The sequence below is a fragment of the Sciurus carolinensis genome, chromosome 16 (assembly GCF_902686445.1).
Source record: "Sciurus carolinensis chromosome 16, mSciCar1.2, whole genome shotgun sequence".
NCBI classification, from domain to species: domain Eukaryota; kingdom Metazoa; phylum Chordata; class Mammalia; order Rodentia; family Sciuridae; genus Sciurus; species Sciurus carolinensis.
In genome coordinates this window covers 51,161,932-51,185,952 of record NC_062228.1, presented here as the reverse complement: position 1 = coordinate 51,185,952, position 24,021 = coordinate 51,161,932, and the positions used below count along the sequence as shown (strand labels likewise).

Here is a 24,021-nt window from a genome sequence, read left to right as displayed (position 1 = left end):
AACGCTGAGACACGTGCGGGAGCCAATTCTGACTGTGCTCCGGCCAGGCGCGTGCGCACTGGTACGCAGTCTGTACGCAAGCGCGCCGCGCCCAACGGTGCGGAAGCTACATTGCCGGCCCCCAGCACGTGGGATCTGGGGAAATGGAGGGGTCGATGCGTGCTGACGCCAAGGTCTGCAGTGAGGCTGGAACAGAGTCCAGCCCTCGGGGCCCAGGTTGTAGCCTCCGGCACTTTGCTTGTGAACAGAACCTGCTATCCCGGCCCGATGGCTCTGCTTCTTTTCTGCAAGGTAAGAACTTAACCCAAAATTGCCCGAGCCACGTATACCTAGGTTGTATTTGTCTTGAAGAATGACTATGGTATACCCTACAATGGAGTGCCCATCTTGCGATATTAGCTGGTTTATACCCGCCCCCCGCTCCGATGCAGAACTTCTGATCCGAGTGAATACTTCAAGATACAGCGGGATACACATTTCTCCCTCCTGACTGCAACGTTTTCTCCACCGGGTAGAAAATTCTCAGAATGAGACAGGGGCGAACCACCCCATTAGAGCTAATATTCCAGAATAGGGAAAAATCTCAACAGGGTAAATAATCCGCCTTCACTAGTTTTCTTCCCCTGCCTCTCACATACACATCCTAGGGCCCTACATCATCTCTGAGGCACATATGTGCATTTGCACAAATATCACTTGAACAAGCACATCACCACCACAGGCTTAATTATAATTACACCATGGCAAATTTTTTTACACAAGTAAATACTTCTCAAAGATGATGTCCCTACCCTGGGCTGACAAATATCTTCTTCACTCCCACCCCACCAATTGAGCAAATATCCCATTACCGAGGTACATATCTCAGCACATGAGTCAATCATTGTAGGTGGAAGAGAAGAGGCCCCAGGCCCTTCCAACTTTGAGCTCACAGGGTGTGAGAAGCTAGCAAAGGAGACTGAGAAGGAACTGCCAGTGAGACAGGGGAAAAACCAAAAGAAGGTGGTAACTGGAACCAAGAGAAAACAGTGTTTGGGATATAAGGACTGACCAGCTATTTCACTCTGAGAGGCTGGATCATGTGAAGGTCAATAATTTGGAGGTCATTGGTGACACTGACAATCTGCTGCAGTGGAGCCATTGAGTCAAGGTAAGGAAAAACAGACAGCAAGTGGAGACAGCACTTCAGGAATTTTGCTGTGAGAGGATCAAGTAAATGGGATGAATGTGGGGTGGAGAGAGGAGAGACTTGTTGGAGTCACATCCTGGAGAAGACAAGAGGATAGGGACTCCATTGCTCAGGTGTAACAGTTCATCTGAAGTAACAGGAATAAAAACCCCAGCAAGAATCTAATTCTGCTTGGGTAAGAATATGGCTTCAAGGTGGATTCTTCTGGAGCTAAGGTCATCATCTCCCATGTGAGGGTAGATTGGGTTTCCTAGGAAGAGAATTCCTCAGTTGTTCAGCAGCTCCTACTCAGGCCTTCCTGCAACATACCTCTCTTGCTGGTTTCAGATGCCTGACCGTTCTTAGAACCTAAGGAAGAGGAGGCAAGGCACTACGGCACTTAGCACCTGTAGTCCCTGCTACTAGGGAGGATAGCTTGAGCCAGAAGTTCCAGACCAGTTTGGGCAACCCCTGTCTCTTAAAAAATAATGAGAAAGGCAGCCCCTTCCCTGTTCTAAACTGAAACCCACAGAGCCCTGGAGCAAATGGTAATCCTTGCAGACTCTCAAAAAGTACTTCTGGCCTCAGAATCTCTGGCAAAGTTGTAAGAATACAGAGCCCCAGAACCAACCACACACCTAGTCTGGCCCTGCTTTTTTTTCCCCCTTCAGTGTTGGGAATTGAACCCAGGAGCACTTTACTACTGAGTTACATCCCCAATCCCTTTTTTTGTGTTTGTTTGCTAAGTTGCCCACTGGCCTCAAACTTGCAATCCCTCCTGCCTCAGCCTCCCAAGTTGGGATTACAGATTTGCACGTGCTTGGCAGAAGCAAGCATTTCATATTTAAATCAAGTCCTGCAGCGATTCTGATTGCAAGCCAATGTTTAGAAGCATGGGCTAGAGCACCTGTGGTTTGTTTATTTGTTTTTTTGTTTTGCGGTTCTGGGTATCAAACTGAGGACCTTGTGTATGTAGGGCAAGTGCTGTATCATTGAACTGTAGCCCAGCTCTGTTTTTTAACACTGCAGATTGCAGGCTTGGCTACATGTTAGAATTAGCTGAGGGACTTTGAGGCATCCAGGGCCTGTGCCCCACCTGTGAGCAGTTAAATTAGAAGCCTTGGGGGAAGCACCTGGGCATAGGAATCTTTTAAAACTCCCTAGTGTGCAGCCAGGGTGAGAACCACTGCGTTAATGAGTTGCAACCAGTATTATTTTTAAGTGGAACAGAAAAGAAAATGTTAAGAGTAGAATTGTTTTATGCTGCCTTCATTCCATTTACACAAATTTGTGTGTTTTGGGTTGTCCTTTAAAATGTATATCTTATGGGAGTTATAGTCAGAGAAGTTTGGAAGCCATTATTGTTTGAATCCAGTCTCTTCATTTTGGAGATGGTAAAACTGAGACCCAAAGAGGTTAGCAAAATCCCGCAAGATCTAGGGGGAGGCAGAGAGGATTAGAAGCCAGGCTTGTTATTTTCCAGGTCTTACCTCCCCTCACCTGTTCATATCTGCTCTCGGGAAATAAGCAGGAGTCAGGATACTTCCCACCTCCAGAGATGTATCCCTTTCTTAGGTATTTGGGCTACTGCAGAATTTGGGGATGAGCGCTGGACTGGGGGAAGCTTTGGAAAGAGGAATTGAGACCAGCTTCAATAAGAGGGAGGAAGGTTCGCTTTCAGGAAAAATTACTGTTGAAGTTAATAATATCAGCCCTGTGGACACAGAACCTTTTGGGAAATGAAGTCTTTTTTCGAGCTTACTGCTCAGCTGGATCCAGGCCCTAACGTCTTGGCGGATTCAAGGCATTTGGAGGGACAAGAACCTGTCTGTGGCGCCTGAGTTTAAGAGTGTAAGCTGCCTGATGCAGAGCTAACCTTTCAGGATCTCAGAGTTGACCGTGTACTACAAACTCGCAATCCTCACGCGCCTCATCTTTGGCCACACCCTACTTGGGGTGGGCCTGATTTGTTCCTGGCCCTAACATGTGAACCTTGGAATGGGACAGAGCTGGAATGTGGGGGTGCCTCAAGACCTAGCTACCTGATTTGGGGACAAACTGAGGAGAGTTTTGAGGAAGGGGTCTAGAGTTCAAAGGTCAGAGGTTGAAGTAGCAAGGAGTTGTGGGGGGGGGTCAAAAGTTGGAGGAATGTTGAGCGACTCAGGCACTGATAGATTTGTGGGTAATGGGCTTAGAGGGAGAAGTCGGGGTGGGGAGGAAGGTGGGCATAGTGTTGGGGAAAGTGGGGAGACATTGGGAGAGGAGAGAGAAGGGGAAAGGAATTCTCTGAATATCCATTCCATGAGCCGGGCTCCTTGCTACAGAAGTCTGGTGCGATCAGCCTGCTCCCCAGTGAAGGAAAGACATCTGGGGCATGATTTGGAACCCAGAGACACCCCAGCTGGACTAGTGCTTAAATACCATATGATGATGGAACAGATCAAGTGTGCAAACCACCTGAATACTAATGACTCCATCTTCCTGAGAAAAACCCTCTACGTCCCCATCCTGATAAAACCCAGAGAGACCTGTTCACTGGTTGGAATTCTGAAGGAGATGCAGAGGAAGAGGTACACCCAAGTAAGTGTGAAGTCAGCCACACTCAGTCGAGAGGAAGAAACGAGAGGTTTAGGATGAAGTCCTCCCCACACCTGACCAGAGGCCCTACCCAACTCCCATCCTCAACCTCTGCCTCCGATTTCCTTAAGAAGCTTGATTCACAGATGAGCCTGTCAAAGAAAGCTGCCACTCAGAAGCTGAAAAAAGAGGAAAGCGGGGTGCCTGGGGAAGGCGCGGGCTCCATTTGAACTGCCCTCAGGTGCAGCAGTGAGCAGTCCTAGGTCCTGTGCCATTGACCCAGACCTCTTGGGTCCAGACACTATCGGACCAGGAGAATGAAATCTTCAAATTCTGATGTCCCCAGAACTGGCTGAGAGATGTAGGACATTGAAGGAACAGGGGGAGAGGAGCCTGAGGTGAGACCCAAGGACATGGCTTACCAGCCTGCCTCCCTCTGCTCCAGCTGTCCTCCCTAGCCTCCTTGTCCACCAAGAGTTCCTCGTCCTGGGGCATTTTTCTGTCAAGAGTAGGAGATGGACCCAGTGACTTAGGAGGCTGAGGCAGGAGGATCACAAGTCCAAGACCAGCCTTAGCAACTTAGCAAGGCCCTAGGCAACTTAGACCCCATCTCAAAATAAAAAGGGCTGAGGATGTGGCTTAGTGATTTAATGCCTCTGGGTTCAATCCCCAGTACCAGAATAAAAAAGAGTAGGAAATGGGGCCTAGACCCTCTTCCAGTTCTCGGGCTGAATCTAGAGTAACCCTTTGGATTCAGAAGGTTCCTTTTACGTTCCTGTTACCTTTTGCCATTTTCTGGCCTCACAGCAGGGAAGCAGATGCTCCCTCTTAACTTACTCCCCATCTCCAACTGCGTTGCCTAATTCATTTGATGCTATATTGAAGTAGTATTTCCTATATCTAACTCCCACTGTTACCTGGAAAATGGGATTTCTGTAGCTCTGAGGTGAGGGGAACCCAGAAACAGTGCCTCCTTACTCAAGCTGTTGAGGAAGGGAGAATCATGGTCTAGCGCCACCATGGAGAAAGGTGGTCTGTGCAGCGTCCTTTCCCCAGCCCCAAAGTGAAGGATTTGGGTTCAGTCTACAGTTTTCTGGAACTCTGAGAAGCAGCAGCAGCGTAGGGACCTGAACTCTTTTCTTCCAGTTCTCCCTTCTAACCTGTCAGCTCAGCCTGCAGGGGAGGAAGGATGGTAGAAGCATTGCCTTGGCGGTTGTGAGAGAGTCTGCTGCACCCTGTCCCCACTGGAGCCTGTGACCTTGTTCTTGCTGCATATTTATTTGCAGTTTGTAGCACTGGTCTGCAATACAGTTTGTTTTTTTCTTAAAGAGAAGCAGGCCAGGGAACCTCAGTGATACTGAAATATGCCTCAGTTTCATGTTCATATGGGGGAGATGGAGCGTGAGATTGGTGTATAGGCCTCCTTTCCTCTGTGATGATCCTAAGTATAAGAAACTGCAGAGATTAAACACTGAGCTGGCGGGGTGAGGGGACCAGGTTAGTGAATAATACCAGCCGAAGTTTACTGTGCTCTCCACCTGGGCCGGGCAGTGTCCTCTGGTGTTTTGAGTGAAGCACACTTTTTTTCCCTTCTTACCGTGCTGGGGATGGAACCCAAGACCTTGCACATACTAGGCAAGTAAGCGCTCTACCACTGAGCTGCACCCTGAGCTCTGAACTGTGATTTACTGCTCACAAGAACACTAAGAGGGAGAGGCGGCTCTTATCCTGTTTTATAAATGAGGAAGTGGAGGCAGAGAGAAGTAAAGTGGGTCCTCAAAGAATCACTTCCAACAAATGGAGGTGACCTGGGGAGCCCAGGCCATCAGGGCCCTTGTTGTTACATGCCGCACATTGGGCCCCAGAAGCAGGGAAGGTTGTCTAAAGCTTCCCCTGCTGTCTCCTCAGGTGATACCTCTGTCCTGGCCGGTGTGTATGGGCCAGCCGAGGTGAAGGTCAGCAAAGAGATCTTCAACAAGGCTACACTCGAAGTGATCCTGAGGCCGAAGATTGGGCTGCCTGGTAACTGGGTCCGGCTAACCCTCTGAAGGTCCAGTCCATTGGGACCTTGCCCAGCTCCTTCCTGCCTGTTTTCCCCAGTCTCTACTGCACCGCCTGGTCACCTCTCTGCTGTTGCCACCTCTTTCTCTAACTCTGCCTCGTCTCAGTATCTGTCAGTGTTCCCTCTCTGTCCTCTTCCCCACCTCCAGCTCCTCTTTTACCCTGTTTTTCTGCCCTTTTACCCTGTCTCCTTCACTCCCCTTGTCTGGATAGCAGTGGCCATGGGTAGCAGCACAAGACTCCCCAGTGTTCCTTCCTGGCGTGCTGATGGTAGCCAGGGTGGGTGGGTAGCAGTCAGGCCCTGCCCCCTTCCCACTGGTAATCCTCTGTCCTGCACGGAACCTTTCACAGGGCTTTCCTCTCGGTGGTGGGGCAAGTGGGGGGGAACAGATAGAAAGGAGAAACCTGACTATCTCCCCTCAATTTCCCTAGGTGTAGCTGAGAAGAGCCGGGAGCGGTTAATCAGGAACACGTGCGAGGCAGTAGTGCTGGGAGCGCTGCACCCCCGCACCTCCATCACCGTGGTGCTTCAGGTTGTCAGCGATGCAGGCTCTGTATCCTTCCCCTGGCCACCTCTGACAGGAGGTACTCCAGAACCACCCTGACGGTGTCCTTGCTGGTGTCTCTGTAACACTCTGTCAGCCAGAAACCTCCAGACACTTGGCAGGCACCAACTGGAAAAGAAGGAAAGCAGACACAGCTTAAGTGCTTACTGTGTACCAGGCACTGTTCTAAGCACCTTAGACACTTTAACCCATTGAATCCTCTCAGCCCATAAATCAAGTGCCTTTATGTTCCCTGTGTAAGTGGCACATCCAGGACTTGGGCCCAAGCCATCTGGTTCTAGAGCCCAAGGACTTTGGCAGATGTTTCAGATGAGAAAACCAAGGCTCGGAGAAAGGAAGTGCCTTGCCTACTAAGGACACAGTGGACAGCAGCAGAGGCAGAACTCGCCCAGGTCTGTCTGACCACAGAGCCTGTGCCAGTGACCACCAGCCTGCCCCTTAATGTGGGTCTCAGGTTCTTGGCACTGGGAGAACCCTGAGCAGGCAGGGCAGAGGGGTCAGGACCTCCGCCTTGAAAGATCCCTGTGCTTTAAGGCAAGTGAGGTTGAGGATGAGGACCAGAAATGGGCATTTCTACAGGGCATTGCTGGTGCGTGGCCCTTTCAGGCAGGCACTGTACCGATGGAAGGAGGGAAAGCCTGTCAGGAACCCATTTAAAGAGGTGAAAACTGAAGCCCAGAGGAAGCAACAGGCTTAGTGGTAGGGCTGGAACTGATTATAAAGCCAAAGCCGTTCTGCACTCTGCTAAGCCTGGGGAAGAAAGACATGAGGACACTGAGGCAGCTCCAGCCTGTGACCCCCTGCCAAGGCAGCAGCAATGACGGCTCCTCCCTCCACCCTGACTCCATCACCTGGTGTCGGGGATGGCGGACAGATTCCTGGGTGCTGGGCCTGGTTTTGCCAGTGCCTCTCTCATGTGACCTTGGGAGGTTTCTTCCTTCTGACACTGTTTCCCTGAAGATACTTGTTATATACTTTTAGTATATGCTTGTTAAATATCATGATCCCTTGTAGCAGATGAGATTGAGACTCAGAGCAAGTCACTTGTTCAAGGTCACACAGCTGAAAGATGGCAAAGCCAGGTGTGAGACAGGCTTACTCGATCCCAGAGCTGCTTATCCCCCGTGCCGTGCTGCCTTTCTGGGATCTGTGAGTGATGTCTGCCGTGGGCTCTGCAGTCGATGTTCTTCTTAACTGCTCCTGTTGTGCTCAGCTCCTGGCCTGTTGCCTGAATGCCGCCTGCATGGCATTAGTGGATGCAGGTGTCCCCATGCGAGCTCTCTTCTGTGGGGTCACCTGTGCCCTGGACTCTGATGGGACCCTGGTTCTAGACCCCACAGTCAAGCAAGAAAAGGTAGGTGTGAAGGGCTGTGGCCAGGTGGCTCTGCCTGCCCTCCTCCAGGCCTCACTTGTCTCCAAGTCAGTTGGCGCACACGCCTCAGCCCCAGTTGGCAGGCCCTGCTCCATTCGTCAGGGTTCACTCGGCTGCAAGTGCTGCAGCCCAACTCAGACTTGCACAAACCAAACAAGAATTTGTTGGCTTTTGTTTCCAAACCCTGAAAGAACAGGTCTAGTTAAAACCAGGACTTCAAACAGTCGGATTTCCTTCTTTCATTTCTCACCCCTGCTTTTTTTCTGTGCATTGGCTTCATTCTTTCTGCCCAGTATCTCTCCTGAGACTGAGGCTGCCTCCGTCAGCCCCATCCTTTCATCTTAAGAGGCTGGGGTAGGGATATACCTCAGTGATAAAGCGCTTGCCCAGCATGTGCAATCCCCAGTACTGCCAAAAAAAAAATCAGAGGGCTGGAGAGCTTTCTTGATCCACTCAGGTTTGCAGTGTCCTGGGGTTCTTTTTGGGGTATGCTCATGGTCATAGCCAATCAGGAAAACAAAACGACACTTGGGGTACTTAAGATGGAGGAATTTAATATAGGGGACAATGTTGGAAGAGTCTGAGAGGCAAAGGGGAAGGCCCCTGCTGGGCTGTTGGAGACGTCATTGCAGTTGGTGCTGGATGCACAAAAGATGTCCTGCCTCTCTCCTGGCTGCTGAAGAGCAGGACCCACATTTCCTCTTTGGCTATTATAGCAGCTGACACTGTCAGATGAGGACTGAGATGCTCTTCCCCATCTCCCAAGAGATTTTTTTTACTGGTTGAACCTAACAGCAAGGGAGTCTGAAGAACGTAGTCCACTGGTCCCCAGCCCTTGCAGTACAGAGCCTGTAAAGGGGTTGGCTGGTGGAAAGGTGCCTGGTAAATGACCAGCACTGGCTCCCCTAAGGGGCAGGTGGGGTACCTGACTGGAATAAGGGACGTGGGGACCAGTTCTACAAAGGAAAGGTAAAGAACTGCAACCCAGGATCAGAGTAGTATGTAGACAAAACAGCTGCACTCGAGATGTGAGCACCTTGTTGTGGGAAAGGAACTTTGAGGTGCCCCACTACCTCCTGCCTCTTGTCCCTAGGAGGCCCGAGCAGTCCTGACCTTTGCTCTCGACAGTGTGGAACGGAAGCTACTGATGTCCACCACCAAGGGGCTCTACTCTGATGCTGAGGTACCAGGATAGGGTGGGGGTGGAAGCCAGAACCTTCTCTCCCACGCTGACACGGGGTCTTGTCCCAACTCCTTCCTTGCCTCCCTGTCGGCAAGCAGGGTGGGGGACTTCGTTCGACGTTTGTAACCATGGAAACCTTTGTGGAAATTTGGAGGGAAGCCCAATTTGTGAGATAGGGAAAAAGGCAGAACACAGTTGGAAAGTGGGAGGCAGAGCATCTGAAGGCCCCCAGGTTCAAGCTCAAGGCAGGAGCCCCCCAGAGTGCAGGGACTCTAGGTACAGAGCTTGGAGCTATGGGGCCAGGAGGTCTCCAGTAGCATTTCCAACCTGGCACTCCTACAGACCTAGGAATATGTGGCAGTAAAGATTTGGGGGTCTCTGACTCCCTGGCTCTAAATCCCAAGGTCTGTCCGGTTCTGTGAGCTCTGAGGCGCGTGGCTCTGCAAGGTCGGGGGGTGTCTTCCAGGGTGTCTGAGTGCTACTCCCATTGGTCTAAGGTCTGGTTGCGGCCAGCCTCAGATCCCTGAAGCATTTTCCTCCTGCTCTCCACTAAGAGAGCTTATGAAGTGGGAAATAAGTGCACTCGAGATAATCCCCTCACCATGTGCCTTGCCTGGGGTAGGAAGGGGAGGTGGTAGGCTTGGGGGCCCCGGGAGTCAGTGGGGTTCGGGAACCTCTTGGGCCTGCTGGGCTGCAGGTGGGTGTGGGGCGAGGCCCCAGCACTGACTCGCCTCTCCCCTCCCAGCTCCAGCAGTGCCTGGCTGCAGCCCAGGCTGCCTCGCAACACGTCTTCCGCTTCTACCGGGAATCGCTGCAGAGGCGCTACTCCAAGAGCTGAGGCAAGCCAGGGCAGGGCGCCCCTCCCGCTGCCACCGCCCACCACCTCCAGGCTGGAGCAAGCCAGCACCCAGCCGCCCCTCTGTCCTTGTGCCCTCATGGCTTCAGGCACAGTGACTGCAGGGGCTCTACTGGGGTGGGAGGGGACTTGGCCCTGGACAGCCCCAGCCTAGGTTATAGGCCCGTCCTCCCAAGGACATTAAAGGGAGCTCACCCGAATTGAATGAATGAGTGAGGATCCATTCATTCCAACCAAGGTCTGCCGAGCACCTACTGCATCAGGCCCTGCTGGATGCTGAGACCCTGGCAGTGAACCACAGACCCTGGTCCTGTGTTCTAGAAGCAATGGGGTGAGGAACCAAAAAATTGTTGGTAAATGTGACAAAAACAGGAAATAGGGAACAAGAGTTTGGGAGAGTCATTTTGGGGAGGGCAGATATAATACGTGAGTGGAGACACCTTATCGAGCAGGGCACACCTGAGGGATCCCTGCGGGAGGAAAGGGAGCAATTTCTTGCATAACAGGAGGGAGTGCCCCAGGGGTCAAGGACCAGCCAGGCAGCCAGTGTGATGAGTGGAACAAGAAGGGCAGGAGTGGGGAGATGGGGTCAGGGAAATAAGTACAGTGTGAACATGGGACCTCAAAGGTGGGACCTTGTGGGCCACAGGAGGAATCTGGCCAAGTGCAGCTTTAACTGACCAGCAACCCCATGAGGTGGGGCTGTGCTAGTCCCCACGTGAAGATGAGGGAACCAGCTCAGAAGCCAGTTAGCTGCCCGAGGTCACCAGCCAGTCGGCAGAGGAACAGGCATCTCGCACGGAGTCCAGTCTCAGAACCCTTCCTATTTAGATAAAACCCAGGGATGCCAGGAAGATCCAAAGGCTGGATGTCATCTCTCTGTAAGCAGCAGTTGAGGCTCATGGTGGCACCCTGGGTGTTTGGAGGTCATGGGGGTACTTACTTGCCCTTTGACTGCTCCCCAGGAGCATTTAGTACTGCAGGGAGCTAAAGAGCCAATAGGCCACATGGGCTGCATTGGCAGGCCCCTGGTGTGGGGGGGTTCGTGTGTCAGACCTCTGCTGTGGCTTCACATGCTTGAATTAGCTCACAGAATCCCCATTCCCCCGCCCCCCACAGTATCTTCATCCCCCATAACCAAAAAGGAAATGCTCAAATATCTTTAGCTTGAAATTGTGCTCTATTAAATGCTCAGAGGAAGGCTAACTGGGGAAAGCTATTTTCTAGCAAGAACCATCATAATGGCATTAAACAGTGAGAAGACTAAGCTGCATTTTTTTTATTACTTGATATCAGGCCCAATTGGTGAGCTCTCCCTTTGCTTCTGCTAAGTGCTCTGCAGACAATGTTCTGCCTGCCCGGTGCCAGGACTTTCATGTTTCCTTAGAGTCCTGTTCTCTTCTTTTTTGGGTGGTACCAGGGATTGAACTCGGGGGTGCTCAACCACTAAGCCACATCCCCAGCCCTTTTCTGTATTTTATTTGGAGACAGGGTCTCACTAACTTGCTGAGGCCGGCTTTGAGCTCATGATCCTCCTGCCTCAGCCTCCTGAGCTGCTGGGATTACAGGCATGTGCCACCACGAATGGTAGAGTCCCATCCTTGCCAAGCCTGGTCCATCTGATTTGGAAGGGCCTGGGAAAGGGGTCTGGAATTGCTAGGAAGTTTTCTTTCCCCATGATGGGGGCTGGCATACAACAAAATGGACACAGGAACAGAGAGCCAGACGGATAACTGAGTCCAGTCCAGTTCTACCTCAGCGTTCTCACTTTTGTTGCCTAAGGCAGTTTGGGCTGCTTTCTGCCACTCAGCTGTCAGAAGAGTGCAGAGGGAGAGAGCAGATGGCCATTTCTGTGTGGGATGCATTTTAAGCTTGACAGGCAGAGAAAAGCAGCCCCATTTTACAGATGAGAGAAAGTGAGACTGGAAGAGATGTCACTTGGGCCAAGGTTACATGGCTGCCAGGTGGGGGACTAAGGCTCAATCCTCTACTAACGACTGTCGTGAAGAGAACATCCTGCTGTGTGGGGACCCTGCACCCCCGTGCCACCCTGGCTGGTCCTTCCTGGTCTCAGACACTACCACTGTGTCCACCGCCCCGTACACACGACAGACTCGAGTTTGGCTGCAAGGGTGTCTTGTTTAATTTCTCACGTTGCTGCTGCCTGAGTGGTGGCCAGGAATGGGACGGGGTCTCCAGCTCACTCCCCTTTCTGGATGCGGCATCAGGACTCTCCATTTCCTGCCCACAGATGCACTGGGCTGCCAGGCTCTTGGTTCACAGCGGGGGCCATGGAGGCAACTAGGGCGGGTCCCGGGAGGCAAGGTAGGCCGCCAGGGTCACCAGCGCAGCTGCATATGTGCACAGGCCCAGTCCGATGGCGAGGACCCCCAGCAGGAAGGCGCGGCGGGAGGCAGCCCCCGCTCCCTGGACGTCCCCCTTGGCCCAAGCCTTGTTCGTCTGTAGAGGCAGTGGCTAGTGGTGACCAAGGTGTCCCTCTTCCCACCCTGCTTCCCACAGCCTTTCCCCCACCCAGTAAACCATTCATTCGTGTATTCCAATGCCTTGGAGCACCTCCTGTGAATCAGCACAGCTGGGCAATGGGGATGCTGGGTGACTAATAAAAACATGTTACTATATGCCACTGTTCTCACTTGATTACTTGATTCTCACAATGTCCCCGAGGCAGGAATTATTCCCATTTTATAGAGGAGTACAAGAAGGCATAGCGAAGTTCAGTGGCTTGCCCCAGAGGGCAGGCCAGGGGATCCTTTGCCCATCTCCCTGCTGCCTTCAGCGAGGCTCCTCTTGCATACAGGGTGTGAATTTTTCCCTTTTAAACCCAGTACCCTCCTTATCCCGCACAGACTGACCTTCTGGGCCAAACAGAAGGCAGCAATGCCCAGGGGCCAGAAACAGCACAACATGGAGAAGACTGCCAGGCCAAGGTGGTCATGGGGTAGAAGAGGAGAGAGGTGGCTGCCCCCGTCCCAGTCTGAGTCGCTGTCGCTGGATGACGGATCCTGCGGACAGGAGAGGGCCTTGGGTGGGCATCTCCACCCACCTGCCCTGCCCACTGCTCTGCCCCACATCACTACCAAAGACCAGTACCTCCCCAGATGCATGAAAGTTGTTCAAAGAGGTGGGCTCTGGGCTGCTCTGTCCTGGATCCCTTAGAGGGGAAGCTGTGGGTTCTGTTCAGAAAGAGCCCCACCTACACATCATTTTCAAGAGATTGACACATCCAGTCATGGATCACAATTGGAATGCTACAATTTCTGAATTAAAATAATTACAATCTCTGAGTTAAAAGTGCCTGAAGTGAAGACAGACATCAGGAACCTACAAAAAGATGGGAGATTATAAAATGCTCCAGTGTCCTAAATTATTAGGACAAACCAAACTGCTGAAAACTTCAGTTTCTAGATAGAAAGTATATTTTAAGAAGAACCTTACAAATAGGTGTGGTGGCGCACACCTGGGCAACTTAGTGAGATCCTGTCTCAAAATAAAAAGCTGGGAATGTAGCTCAGTAGCAGAGCAGTTGTGTAGCATGCACAAGGCCTGGGATGAACTGATCCCCTGTACTACCACAAACAAGACTCAAGCAGCAGGTAGCTCGCAAGATTTAAGAAACTACTCTAAGGACTTAATCAAGGTTGATTTGACAGTGGTTAAGCAAACACAGGGGTCCCTTTTGCCCTGCAGATATTTGCCAATCTCAGAAAATTCAAACCTTGAACTAATAAATTACAAATGATCTCGAAGCAGTAGGCAGTTGAGGCAGCTGACAACCAACCCAAGTGCTTTCTGAAAGACAGTACCTTCATTCTAGGCCTTAAAATGATTTTTCCTAAAGCAGGTGCAGTGGTGCACACCTGTAATCCCAGCAGCTCGGGAGGCTGAGGCAGGAGGATTGGGAGTTCAAAGCCAGCCTCAGCAACTTAGCGAGGCCTGTTTCAAAACAAAAAGAGCTGGGGATGTGGCTCAGTGGTAAAGCAACCCAAAAATAATATGTTTTCCTAAAAATGATTTTTTAAAGACAATGACAAGCATACAGTCCAAGATAACAGAGAATGTGAACTAGCAGAAATAAGGTGCTCAAAATCTTCAGCTAAAGTGAGGTTTACTATGTGTGACAGGTGGCATTTTCCAAAAATGGTCACAATAATCTCCCATCCAATGTCTTCCCCCCCCCCCCCAGTATTGGGATTTGAACGTGGGGGTGCACTACCATGAAAGCACTGAGTCACACCTGGCCCCAGCCCTTTTATTTATTTATTTATTTATTTATTTTTATTTATTTATTTATTTATTTATTTTTTGCGGGTCTAAGTTGCCTAGGACCTCATTAAATGGCTGAGGCTGGCCTGGAACCTGCAATCCTGCCTCAGCCTCCTGATTCGCTGGATTACAGGTTTACACCGCCATGCCCAGCAAACATGCTCTTCTTAAAATATGACTTCCATAGCCCTCCCCATCAAGAAAGGAGGTCTGTGTCCCCTCGCTCTGAACCTAGGCAGGTTCATGACTTACTTGTAATTAAAAGAATGTGGTAAAAGTAATGCTACATGACTTCCTAGGCTAAGACAGAAAACAAAGGGCAGCCGCTGCTTTGCTGAAACACGCCTGCTGGAGGCTGGAGGTATGACTGCCCCAGAGCTGCCGTGCCACGCAGACCATGTGTGGACTACTCTGAGGCAACAGGAAGAGACAGATCGCAGCCAGCACCAGATGGTTCCAGCCCCAGCCACTGACTGCAGCCTCATGAAAGACCCCAAGGCAGAGCCTCCACCTGAGTCCTTCCCAAGTTCCTGACCCCAGCAACCATGAACAGATACCATGAGGATTTACAGTGATTACTGTTTTAAGCTACCACATTTTGGAGTAATTTCTTACTAATTGGAAAACCATTAAGAAATAAAAGACGAGTTTGACAGTATATACAAGGAATGAGAAATAATTTTAAAAGTAAGGTGAATTTGAAAAAAGGGTCACACAGTCCAGAGGTGTATGGGCTTTGGAGAGAGAGGCAGATGGAGTTGCACATGCCTGTAATCTGAGACAATGGAGGTTGAAGCAGGAGGATCACAAGTTTGAGGCCAGCCTCAGTCATACAGCAAGGTCCTAAGCAGCTTAGTGAGACCCTATCTCAAAAAATAAAAAGGGCTGAGAATACGGCTCCGTGGTTAAGCACCCCTGGTTTCAATCTCCAGTACCCCATCCCCACCCCCCCAAGAAAGAGAAGCAGATAGAGAACATAGGTGTCAGAAATCAGAAGAAAAACAAAAAGGCAAAGACCAGGGAGCAAAGAGAAAAGATGAATCTGGAGAAAAACAATAAAGAAACCAGAAGTGAGCATGGTGGTGCATGCCTGTAATGCCAGCTACTTGGGAGGCTGAGGCAGGAGGATGGCAAGTTGGAGGCCAGCCTTGGCAACGTAGTGAGACTCTGTCTCAAAAAATAAAGGGCTGGTATAGCTAATGCTAGAGTGCTTGCCTAGAACCTTCCAGGTCCTAGGTTCAATCCCCAGCATTGCCAAAAAAAGAAGGAAGGAAGGAAGGAAGGAAGGAAGGAAGGGAGGGAGGGAGGGGGAGAAGAGGAGGAGGAGGAAGGAGGAAGAGAAGAAGAAGAAGAAGAAGAAGAAGAAGAAGAAGAAGAAGAAGAAGAAGAAGAAGAAGAAGAAGAAGAGGAGGAGAAAGAAAGAAGGAGAAGAAGAAAAGAAAAAAAGAAAGAAATCAGGATAGTGGAGTACAGGAAGAACAATAACTGGAAATCCCAGCAACCCACACACAATTGGAAAGTGAGACTCTAGCCACTGGCCTGACAAATATTGGCTATAGATGCCTTTACCCCCAGCCCTGTCCCCTGGCTCCCACCAGGATCTGCTGCTCCTACCTCAAGGGCAGGGGGCCCTGGCTCTCCCAGGCCTCCACTCACAGAGGGAAGAGGTGGTGGTAGAAACTGCCAACCTCTTAGGGACTCTGCAAAGGCTGTTTCTCTTGATGGGGGCACTAGCTCAGGCTTGACAGGCTCCCGGGCAGGGGGTTGACAGGCTGTGCCTGCCAGCAGAGGTTGTTGAAGATCCCGAAGACTAGAGCTGTCCATGGCTGGGGGAGTCTCTGGCAAAGGATTCCTGGGGGCAGAGGGAAGACAATACAAGTTGTAAAAAAAAAGTCTTACCTTCCTCCCTGCCCTGCAACCCTGGGCTTTGGAGATACTCAGGCAGAGATGAATGGTTCAGATCCATTTTACACACAGAAAAACAGACCAAGAGTAAAAGAGGTTGGCACGGGTTATAAAGAAAACTCAGATGTCTGGACATTTGATTCTGAGCTTCTCTCTCAGGCAAAACACATACCTGTTGCACACTTATTCCAAACCATGCCTTACACATTTATGCCCCATGAACTCTCCCTGACCCCCCAATTCCAGGTTCACATCTCCTCACCACCCATCCAGACCTGCACATCCCTCCTAGGCACACACACCACAGTGACCCCCTGAACTTCACTCTAGCGCACACTCCCCTCCTGCACACTTCTGAGTTCCCAAGGCCCCTGCCACACAGCCGCATCCAAGCAATCCCACCCCTCCCCTGCAGGTGATCTGCCAAAGGATTCCTTGCACAAACGTCGGCTCCCCCCAAACACCCCTCCCAAGCCTGCAACCTTCTTACACACTTACCCAAGTGGCTGCTTGCACACTCCTAATCCTCACAGCATCAGAAACCAGCACATACCTCCACACGCACAGGCTTCCCACACATTCTTCCTGCTTCCTTCTCTTACACACCTGCCCTAAACATTCAACCCCCCTCCCAACTCCACCTGCACCAAAGACCCCACAAAACTCCCCATACACCTTCCAGTTCTCCAAACTGCTCCCGGTTACCCCAATCCTCACTGACACACCTTGCCCCATAATACCCCCAACCCCAGCTCACACGTACGTATCACACTCAATACAACCAGAAAGAAGATTTTTTTCTTGCCCTATGGTCCCTGGGGGAGGCCCCAGGTCTCCTGCCCGCTCGCTCCAAACCCCCATAAGCCGATTTCTTCGCCACAGCTTTGCCTCCAGCTCCCCAACGTGAGGACCCTGCGGAGAGGGTCCCCTCACCTCCCTCCCTCCCTCACCGCCCACGGTCAGACGCCCGCACCTCCTGAGTCCCCCACACCGACACCCGCTCTGACCTGCTGCCTGCTCGATGTGCTAACCTGGCGATGTCCGGACCCGGCAGGAGGCTCCGGGTCTGCGCGCCGCAATCTGCCGCGTCCCAGCGCCCCAGGCCCGCAGCGCGCGGGGGCGGGGCGGGGGCGGGGCGGGGGCTCAGGGTTCCGCCCCTCCGCGGAGGCCGGGGAGGGGGCCTTGAAGGCTGATGTCAGCCTCTGGCTAGTGCCAGGGAAGGCAGGGGCATAAGAAACGGCAGCCCCTCCTCCCCAAGTCCAGACTCAAGCGCTGCAGGTCGGAGGAGGGGGCGCCCCAGATTCTCCAGGGCCTTCCTGGCTTGCGCCCACCTCCCCCCCACAACCCTCCCCCGTTGCCCAATAATAACAAATAATAATAATAACAGCTACACTGTGTGCCCTAGGTGTCCACTCAGCGTCTTACATATACACTTTCACATTTATTCCTTGGAACAACCCTGAGGCACTGTCATTTATTGCTTTGCTTTACAGGGCAAGAAAGAGGCACAGAGAGGTTAGGTAACTTGCCTAAGAGCAACCGCTAATTCGGCTAATTCATCAAGTGCAGACGATGCCCCAGGCCCTGTGTTCAGTGTTTCACATTCCACCGTCCCATTCATTCTCTCAGTAGCTAGGTTTTCATTCCTATTTCACAGATAAAGAAAGTGAGGCCCAGAGATGCCAAGGTAAACAACTGGTACCAGAACCAGCAGATGGTAAAGCAGGACTGAGGGGAGGAAGCAGGGGCAGAAGGCAGCCAGAGGGGCGCTTCCAGCGGATGGAGGAGAAGTGGGACCCAGGGTAGAGCACTGTGCTGTTTTTTAGATGGTGCAGGTGGTGTTCATGAGTCAGGGTTTGGGTCTGCACAGACCTGGTTCTTTGCCAGGCTCTTTAAGGCATTTGTGGTGTGACCTCTGGACAGACAATGGCTTTACCTCTCTGAACCCCAATTTTTTCATTTGTAAATTAGGGAAATACTCCCTGTCTCTTAGACATAACATACATGAAGCGCTTAGATTAGGTGTGATAACAAATATCCAATACTTACCCAAATCCTATCTAAGTGTGTCCTCTGAAGAAGTATGATGTGCTCTTAATATTATTACTTACGTCCACCCCATCTGTCTGGCTGGGGGACTCTCCCCAGTCTACAAGCCTCCACCTCCTTCAGGGAGCCCACCCAGCCCGCACTGGCCTTCCATTCCCAGAAGCCCTTCATCTGGCCAGACAGAAGGATTCCCCAGCCTGATGTGGGGCCATCGGGAGTTCCCTCGCCCCAGGGCTCCAGGGCACCATGCCAAGAGTCCAGACGCTGGAGCTGGCACTGGCCCCAGTCCTGGGGAGAACAGATGGCGTCTGCAAGTGCACTTGGCTCAGCTAGCATCTCTGGCAGATGACAGAGACAGGGAGAGGGTGAGGGGGCAGAACTGTTTTACCCAGGAGGGATACCCCATCGCCACCTCCTTAACCTGGCTCCAGTTGTCTTCTCCATGACAGTGAAACACATCTCTCTCATTTGTGTTTTTCTTTTGAATCCTCCCAACAGCACCAGCTCTGCCAAGGCTGGGATTGGATCACTTTTGTTCACTGCTGTGCCTCGGGGCCTAAAAGAGCGCTTGGTACTAAGTGGGCCATCCTTGCATATTTGTGGGATGAGGGCATGAATTCCTAGCTGCCTGTTTTTTACCAAATTGCTGAGCTCTGTGGATCCTCCATCCTCCTTGGCTATCCTAGAGATGAGTTCACATCTTGCTAGAGCTCTCTGGCCATCATCAGCCTTGTATAGTCTTCCCAGCCCATCCCTTTCAAGGGGCTGGGGGAAGCCTAGGCTTAGAGTCCGTGATGGGCTTGGTATGTTGAACTTGAGAGTCCAGCAAGGATCCTCAACTGAGGCCTTACGCCATCCAGTGAAAGTCTGAGGAGGAATAGGATAGTATTTAGTCTCAAAGAGTCCTCCCACAGATTACTCATGTATCACAGGGAAAACTAGAGTACTGTGGAGAAAACTGGCAGACGAGCCCCTAACTAGGTATGTTAGGGTTTGAATCTGGAATGTTCCCCAAAGGCTCATGTGTTGAAGGAAGCCTCGCTCCCCGGTGCAGCACTGTTCAGAGGTGGGGCTTTCAGGAAATGATCGGGTCACGGGGGCTCTGAACTCATCAGTGGATTAACAATTTGATGGCATTTTTGGAGGTGGTGGAAACTGAAGGAGTGGGTCTTTGCTTCCTGGCTTCCATGGGAAGTCCTTCTGCCATGATGTTGTGTGTCAGGCCCAAAGCAATGGAGCTGCTGCCCATGAACTAAGATCTCTGAAACCACGAGCCAGAATAAATCTTCCCTACTTTGTTTCTATTAGGGATTTTGGTCACAGCAACAAAAAGATGACTAATACAAGGTGACATTAGTTAACATCACCAGCAAAAGGACACATCATCATGTGCCACCTGCCATGCACTGAGGAGGACACAACATTGCTTCTGTGGTTTTCCAATAAAAAATGCATTACCCAAATTATTAAAAAATGAGACAAAGTCATATGAAGAACACTGTGTAAAGTAACTGGTCTGTGCTCTTCAAGACATCAGTGTAGGGCTGGGGATATAGCTCAGTTGGTAGAGTGCTTGCCTTGCAAGCACAAGGTCCTGGGTTCAATCCCCAGTACCACAAAAAAAAAAAAAAAGGCATCAGTGTAAACCGGGCCCTGTGGCACGCACCTGTAATCCCTGCTACTCTGGAGACTGAAGCAAGAAGACACCAAGTTCAAGGCCAGCCTGAGCAATTTAGTGGGCCCTTGTTTCAAAATAAAATTAAAAAAAGGGCTGGTGGTGCAGCTCAGTGGTAGAGTGCTTATCTAGCATGCATGAGACCCTGAGTTCAATCACCAGCTTTACAAAAAAAAATGTCAATGTAATGAAAATAAATAGAAAGCTGGCAGGCCTGTTCTAGATTAAATGAGACTAAAGAATAATGACAACTAAATACAAAATCTGATCCTAGATGAGACAGTGACAAAATATGTTTTGGGGACAACTAGGAAAATCTGAATGTAAAGTATAGGTTAGATGGCAGTTTTGTATCAATATTAAATTGATACTGTGGTAAACATTAAATTTTGACTATGGTTATATAGAATTCACTTTTTTTTTTTTTTTTAGGGTTGGGGATTGAACCAAGGGCCTCATGCATGTTAGGCAAGCCCTCTGCTACTGAGCTATGCCCCCACCCCTCACTTATTCTTTGGAGAATTTTTATTATTAAAAAAAATGAGTGCTGAGGATGTGGTGTTAGTGATTGCCTAGCTTGCCCAAAGTTGTCCTGGGTTCAACTCCCTGTATGCAAAAAAAAAGTGAGAGAGAGAGAAATGAGTTATGCCTACAGTGTGTGTGTGTGTGTGTGTGTGTGTGTGTGTGTGTACAGAAAAGCAGGCAAAAGGCTTAAACATAAACTTCACAAAAAAGGAAATACAGAAAATGAAAAACAGAAAGGTTAAGTGGTTTGCTCAAGATCACACCGTTAACATTTGGTGTTGCTGACAGCCAAGCCAATATATATCTGACTCTAGGGTTCATACTCTTCCTACTAAATCTTCAGTGGGGTCAGAGGAGAAAATAAAGGGCAGGTTCAATGAACAACATGATGTGGGAGTTGAAAGAAGGACCCAGAAATCAGTGGACCTCAAAAGGGAGATGGGCTGGGAAAGAAAAAAAAAAATCAGTGAAGGTAGGGCAGTATGATGGCACCTGTTAATGTTCAATTACCATCAGTGAGTTGGTGCTTCATTAAAGAAGATATGGAGATCTCATAGCCAACATTCCACATCTAGTTCCACTAAGAAAATATTCAAAATATTCAACATGTTAATAAAATTTGCACATTATCAAAGTTAAAAAAAAAAAAAAAAAAAGGAAATCCAAGGGAACAATGAACATATTTAAGTTTCTAAGCCTGGCTTTGAACTTGTGATCCTCCTGCCTCAGCCTCCCAAGTTGCTGGGATTTCAGGCATGCATCACTGTGCCCAGCCAATGAACATATTTAAAAACAAAACAAAACAAAACAAAACAAAACAAAACAAAACCTCAACCAATCCATCACCTTGGAGGTTAAAAGCGGGGGATGCTGGGGATGTACCTCAGTGATAGAGCAAAAACAAACAAACAAACCCACCCCAACTAGTCATCTGGGAAATGCTAATTGAAATCACAATGGGATACCAACACACACTCATCACAACAGCTAAGAAGAAAACAACAATAAGTGCTGGTGAGGAGGTGCAAGAGGGGAGCTTCCACTGGGAATGCAAATTGGTTCAGCCACCTGGAAAACTGGTTGGCAGTTTCTGCTGTAGGTGAACATATCCTATGACCCAGCAATGCACTCTAGCTGGACAGAACATGTCTGCCAAAGGACAAACTCCTACAAACAAAGCTGAGCAAAGGCAGCAGACACAAAAGAATATGTATGATTTCTTTTATATAAAACAGAAAACCAAGCAAAGTAATCCATGTTGTTGGCAATCCAATCAGTGGTAACCTGGGCGGGGGGGGGGGGCATCCAGGAAGAAGTATGAAGTAGGGGCTGGTTACATTCTTATTTTGGACTGAGTTCTGGTAAGTCAGTAGCCTCTTCGGTGTATAAAATTTAATCAAGGAGCCGGGGTTGTGGCTCAGTGGTAGAGCTTTTGCCTGGCATGTGTGAGGCACTGGGTTTGATTCTTAGCACCACTTATAAATAATAAAAAAAAGGTCCATTAACATTTAAGAAAATATTTTTAAAATAAATAAATAAAATTTAATCAAGCTGCTCATTTATTACTTGTGCATTTTTCTGTACATTATACTTCAAAAGAATTTTTTTTTGAAAACCAGTGAGTTAAATCTTTATATATGGACATGGATAATTTTCCAAAATGTATGACTGAGTGGAAAAAGCAAGGTGTAAAACAATATGTACAGCTGCTATAGAAAACAGTATGGCAGCACCTTAAAAATTTAAAATAGAATGACCATATGGTTCAGCAATTCCACTTCTAGGGATATACCCAAAAGAAGTTAAAGCAGGGTCTCAAAGAGATATTTAGGTACCTACGTTCATAGCAACATTATGCAAAATAGCCAAAAAGTAGAAGTAACCCACATGTCCATCCACAGATCAATAAAATATGGTCAATGCATACAGTGGAATATTATTTAGTCTTAAATAAGAAGGAAATTCTGACACACACTAAAACACATGAAGAATATTATTGCTAATGAAATGAAATAATCTAGTCACAAAAGTACAAATATGATTCCACTTATATGAGATACACAGAGTAGTCAAATTCATATAAGTAGAAAGTAGAACAGTGGCAAAAAGGGGAATAAGGGAGAGAATTGTTTAATGGATTTAGAGTTACAGTTTTGCAAGATAAAAAGAGTTCTGGGGATTGGTTGCACAACAATGTGAATGTAGTTAACACTATTGAACTATGTAGCTAAAAATGGTTAAGATGGTAAATTTTATATGTATTTTATTACAATTAAAAGAAATTTTTAAATTTAATTTGTAGTTTTGGGGATTGAAGAACACAGGGCCTATGCATTCTAGGCAAGCACTCTACCACTGAGCTATACTCCCAGTTCTATATTTATTTAAATCTTCAGTTAAAATTCTTGGGTTGGAGATTTGATTCAGTGGTAGAGTGATGTCTCACATGTGTGAGGCCCTGGGTTCAATTCCCACCACTGCAAAAAAAATTTACTTCTTTTTTTTTTTCTTTTTAGTAGTCAGGTGAGGAGGCACCTGACTGTAATCCCAACTATTCAGGAGATGGAGACAGGAGGATCACAAGTATGAGGTGAGCCTGGGCAATTTAACATGATCCTGCCTCAAATTAAAATTTTAAAAGGGCTGGGGGTATAGCTCAATGGTAGAACACTTGCCTAGGATACAGGAGGCCCTGAATTCAATTCCTGGTACAATAAAAAAAAAAAAAATGTAGATGAATAACAATGTGTTTCTTGTAAAAAGAATATGTACACAATGTCATTCCAGTAACAACAATATTAATAAAAACCATGAATAGCAAACATGACTTTTATGGTGTTTTCTATGCGCAAGGTACTATCCCAAATTCATTTCAAATTTATATTAGTTATCCACTGCTGCATGAAAATTACCCCCAAAACTTAGTGGTTTAAAACAATAAATATTTATTATCTTACATAGTTTCTAAAGGTCAGGAGACTGGCTTAGCTGGGTGGTCTGGTTTGGGTCTTCATGAAGAAACAGTCAAAGTGCTGCCTAGGGCTACAATCATCCAAACTTGATCAGGGCTGGAAGATCTGCTTCCTAGATGGGTTGCTCCGATAGTGCTGGTTGTTGTTAGGACATCCCAGTTCATCCCTGTTTGTGTCTCTCTCTTGGCTGCTTCACTGTCTGATCTGCTTTAGAAAAGGGACCTGAAGAGAACCAAGAGGAAGCCTCAATGCCTTTTATGACCTAATCTTGGAAGTCACAGAGCAAGACATCTATAATATTCTATTGGTTATTAAGTCCAGACACATGCAAGGGGAGAAGAATTAGGCTCCACCCACTTAAAGGAGCTGCCCAGGAACTTTTGGACATATTTTAAAAGAGCCTCATACATTAACACATAAAATATTTTTGGGGGGTGGCATTAAGGATTGAACACCCTGCCTTACCTCTGAGCTACATCTCAGTCCATATTTTTATTTTGAGACAGGGTCTAGAGAAGTTGCTTAGGGTCTCACTAAATTACTGAGGCTGGCCTCAAACTTGTGATCCTCCTGCCTGAGGCTCAAACTCATTAAATCTTGATAATAATCCCACAGGTTTGAGTATTATCATTCACCCTCCTGTTATAGATAAGGAAACTGAGGCACACAGAAGGGACAGAATCATGATTTAAACCCAGGGAGTATACTTGTGACCATTCTCTTAGTCACTCATATCAATCAGTGGGGAAGAAACCAATTGAAGGAAAATATTTAAAAGAAGGAGCATCGACAGTACTTGATTACTGAAAAATTACAGTTTAGGATGTC

General features: G+C 48.8%; 2 protein-coding genes and 1 pseudogene across 8 annotated transcripts in view; 2 read left to right on the top strand and 1 right to left on the bottom strand.

The window, feature by feature from the left end:
- The first annotated feature begins 81 nt into the window (after positions 1–81).
- Positions 82–12,439, top strand: Exosc5 (exosome component 5). 4 transcript variants are annotated; one of them, XR_007105522.1, is made up of 8 exons: positions 82–291; positions 5,654–5,767; positions 6,239–6,360; positions 7,586–7,726; positions 8,838–8,927; positions 9,673–9,766; positions 10,022–10,114; positions 12,035–12,437. XR_007105522.1 is itself a non-coding variant. In XM_047529670.1 (7 exons), exons 1-6 carry the CDS (start codon positions 144–146, stop codon positions 9,763–9,765), a joined length of 708 nt encoding a protein of 235 aa, XP_047385626.1. In that variant the 5' UTR covers positions 82–143; the 3' UTR covers position 9,766; positions 10,022–12,439. The 4 variants fall into 4 exon arrangements, 2 of the variants coding, with proteins under 2 accessions (XP_047385626.1, XP_047385625.1); XR_007105521.1 differs by having other exon boundaries at positions 9,673–10,114; XM_047529670.1 differs by having other exon boundaries at positions 10,022–12,439.
- On the top strand, positions 3,032–4,082 carry LOC124966978 (lysM and putative peptidoglycan-binding domain-containing protein 1-like; annotated as a pseudogene).
- Positions 11,797–24,021, bottom strand: part of Tmem91 (transmembrane protein 91) — a 20,387-nt gene continuing 8,162 nt past the window's right edge. The window contains exons 2-5 of one of the 4 annotated variants that reach the window (XM_047529671.1): positions 23,179–23,415; positions 15,682–15,919; positions 12,657–12,806; positions 11,797–12,243 (exon numbers count right to left, since the gene is read on the bottom strand). In XM_047529671.1, coding sequence (XP_047385627.1) covers positions 12,085–12,243; positions 12,657–12,806; positions 15,682–15,919; positions 23,179–23,180 — 549 coding nt within the window. In that variant the 5' untranslated portion in view covers positions 23,181–23,415 and the 3' untranslated portion in view covers positions 11,797–12,084. Of the gene's footprint in view, positions 12,244–12,656; positions 12,807–15,681; positions 15,920–16,979; positions 17,114–23,178; positions 23,416–24,021 lie in introns of those variants that run through there. The other 3 variants (XM_047529675.1, XM_047529673.1, XM_047529672.1) reach the window with 3 other exon arrangements.

Bases quoted from the DNA above. Each gene is read 5' to 3' on its own strand.
- Exosc5 (XM_047529670.1), top strand. From the start codon at position 144: ATGGAGGGGTCGATGCGTGCTGACGCCAAGGTCTGCAGTGAGGCTGGA. The intron at 6,361-7,585 runs GTATCCTTCCCC...TGTTGTGCTCAG, and splicing joins TTGTCAGCGATGCAGGCTCT to CTCCTGGCCTGTTGCCTGAA. The intron at 7,727-8,837 runs GTAGGTGTGAAG...TCTTGTCCCTAG, and splicing joins CCACAGTCAAGCAAGAAAAG to GAGGCCCGAGCAGTCCTGAC.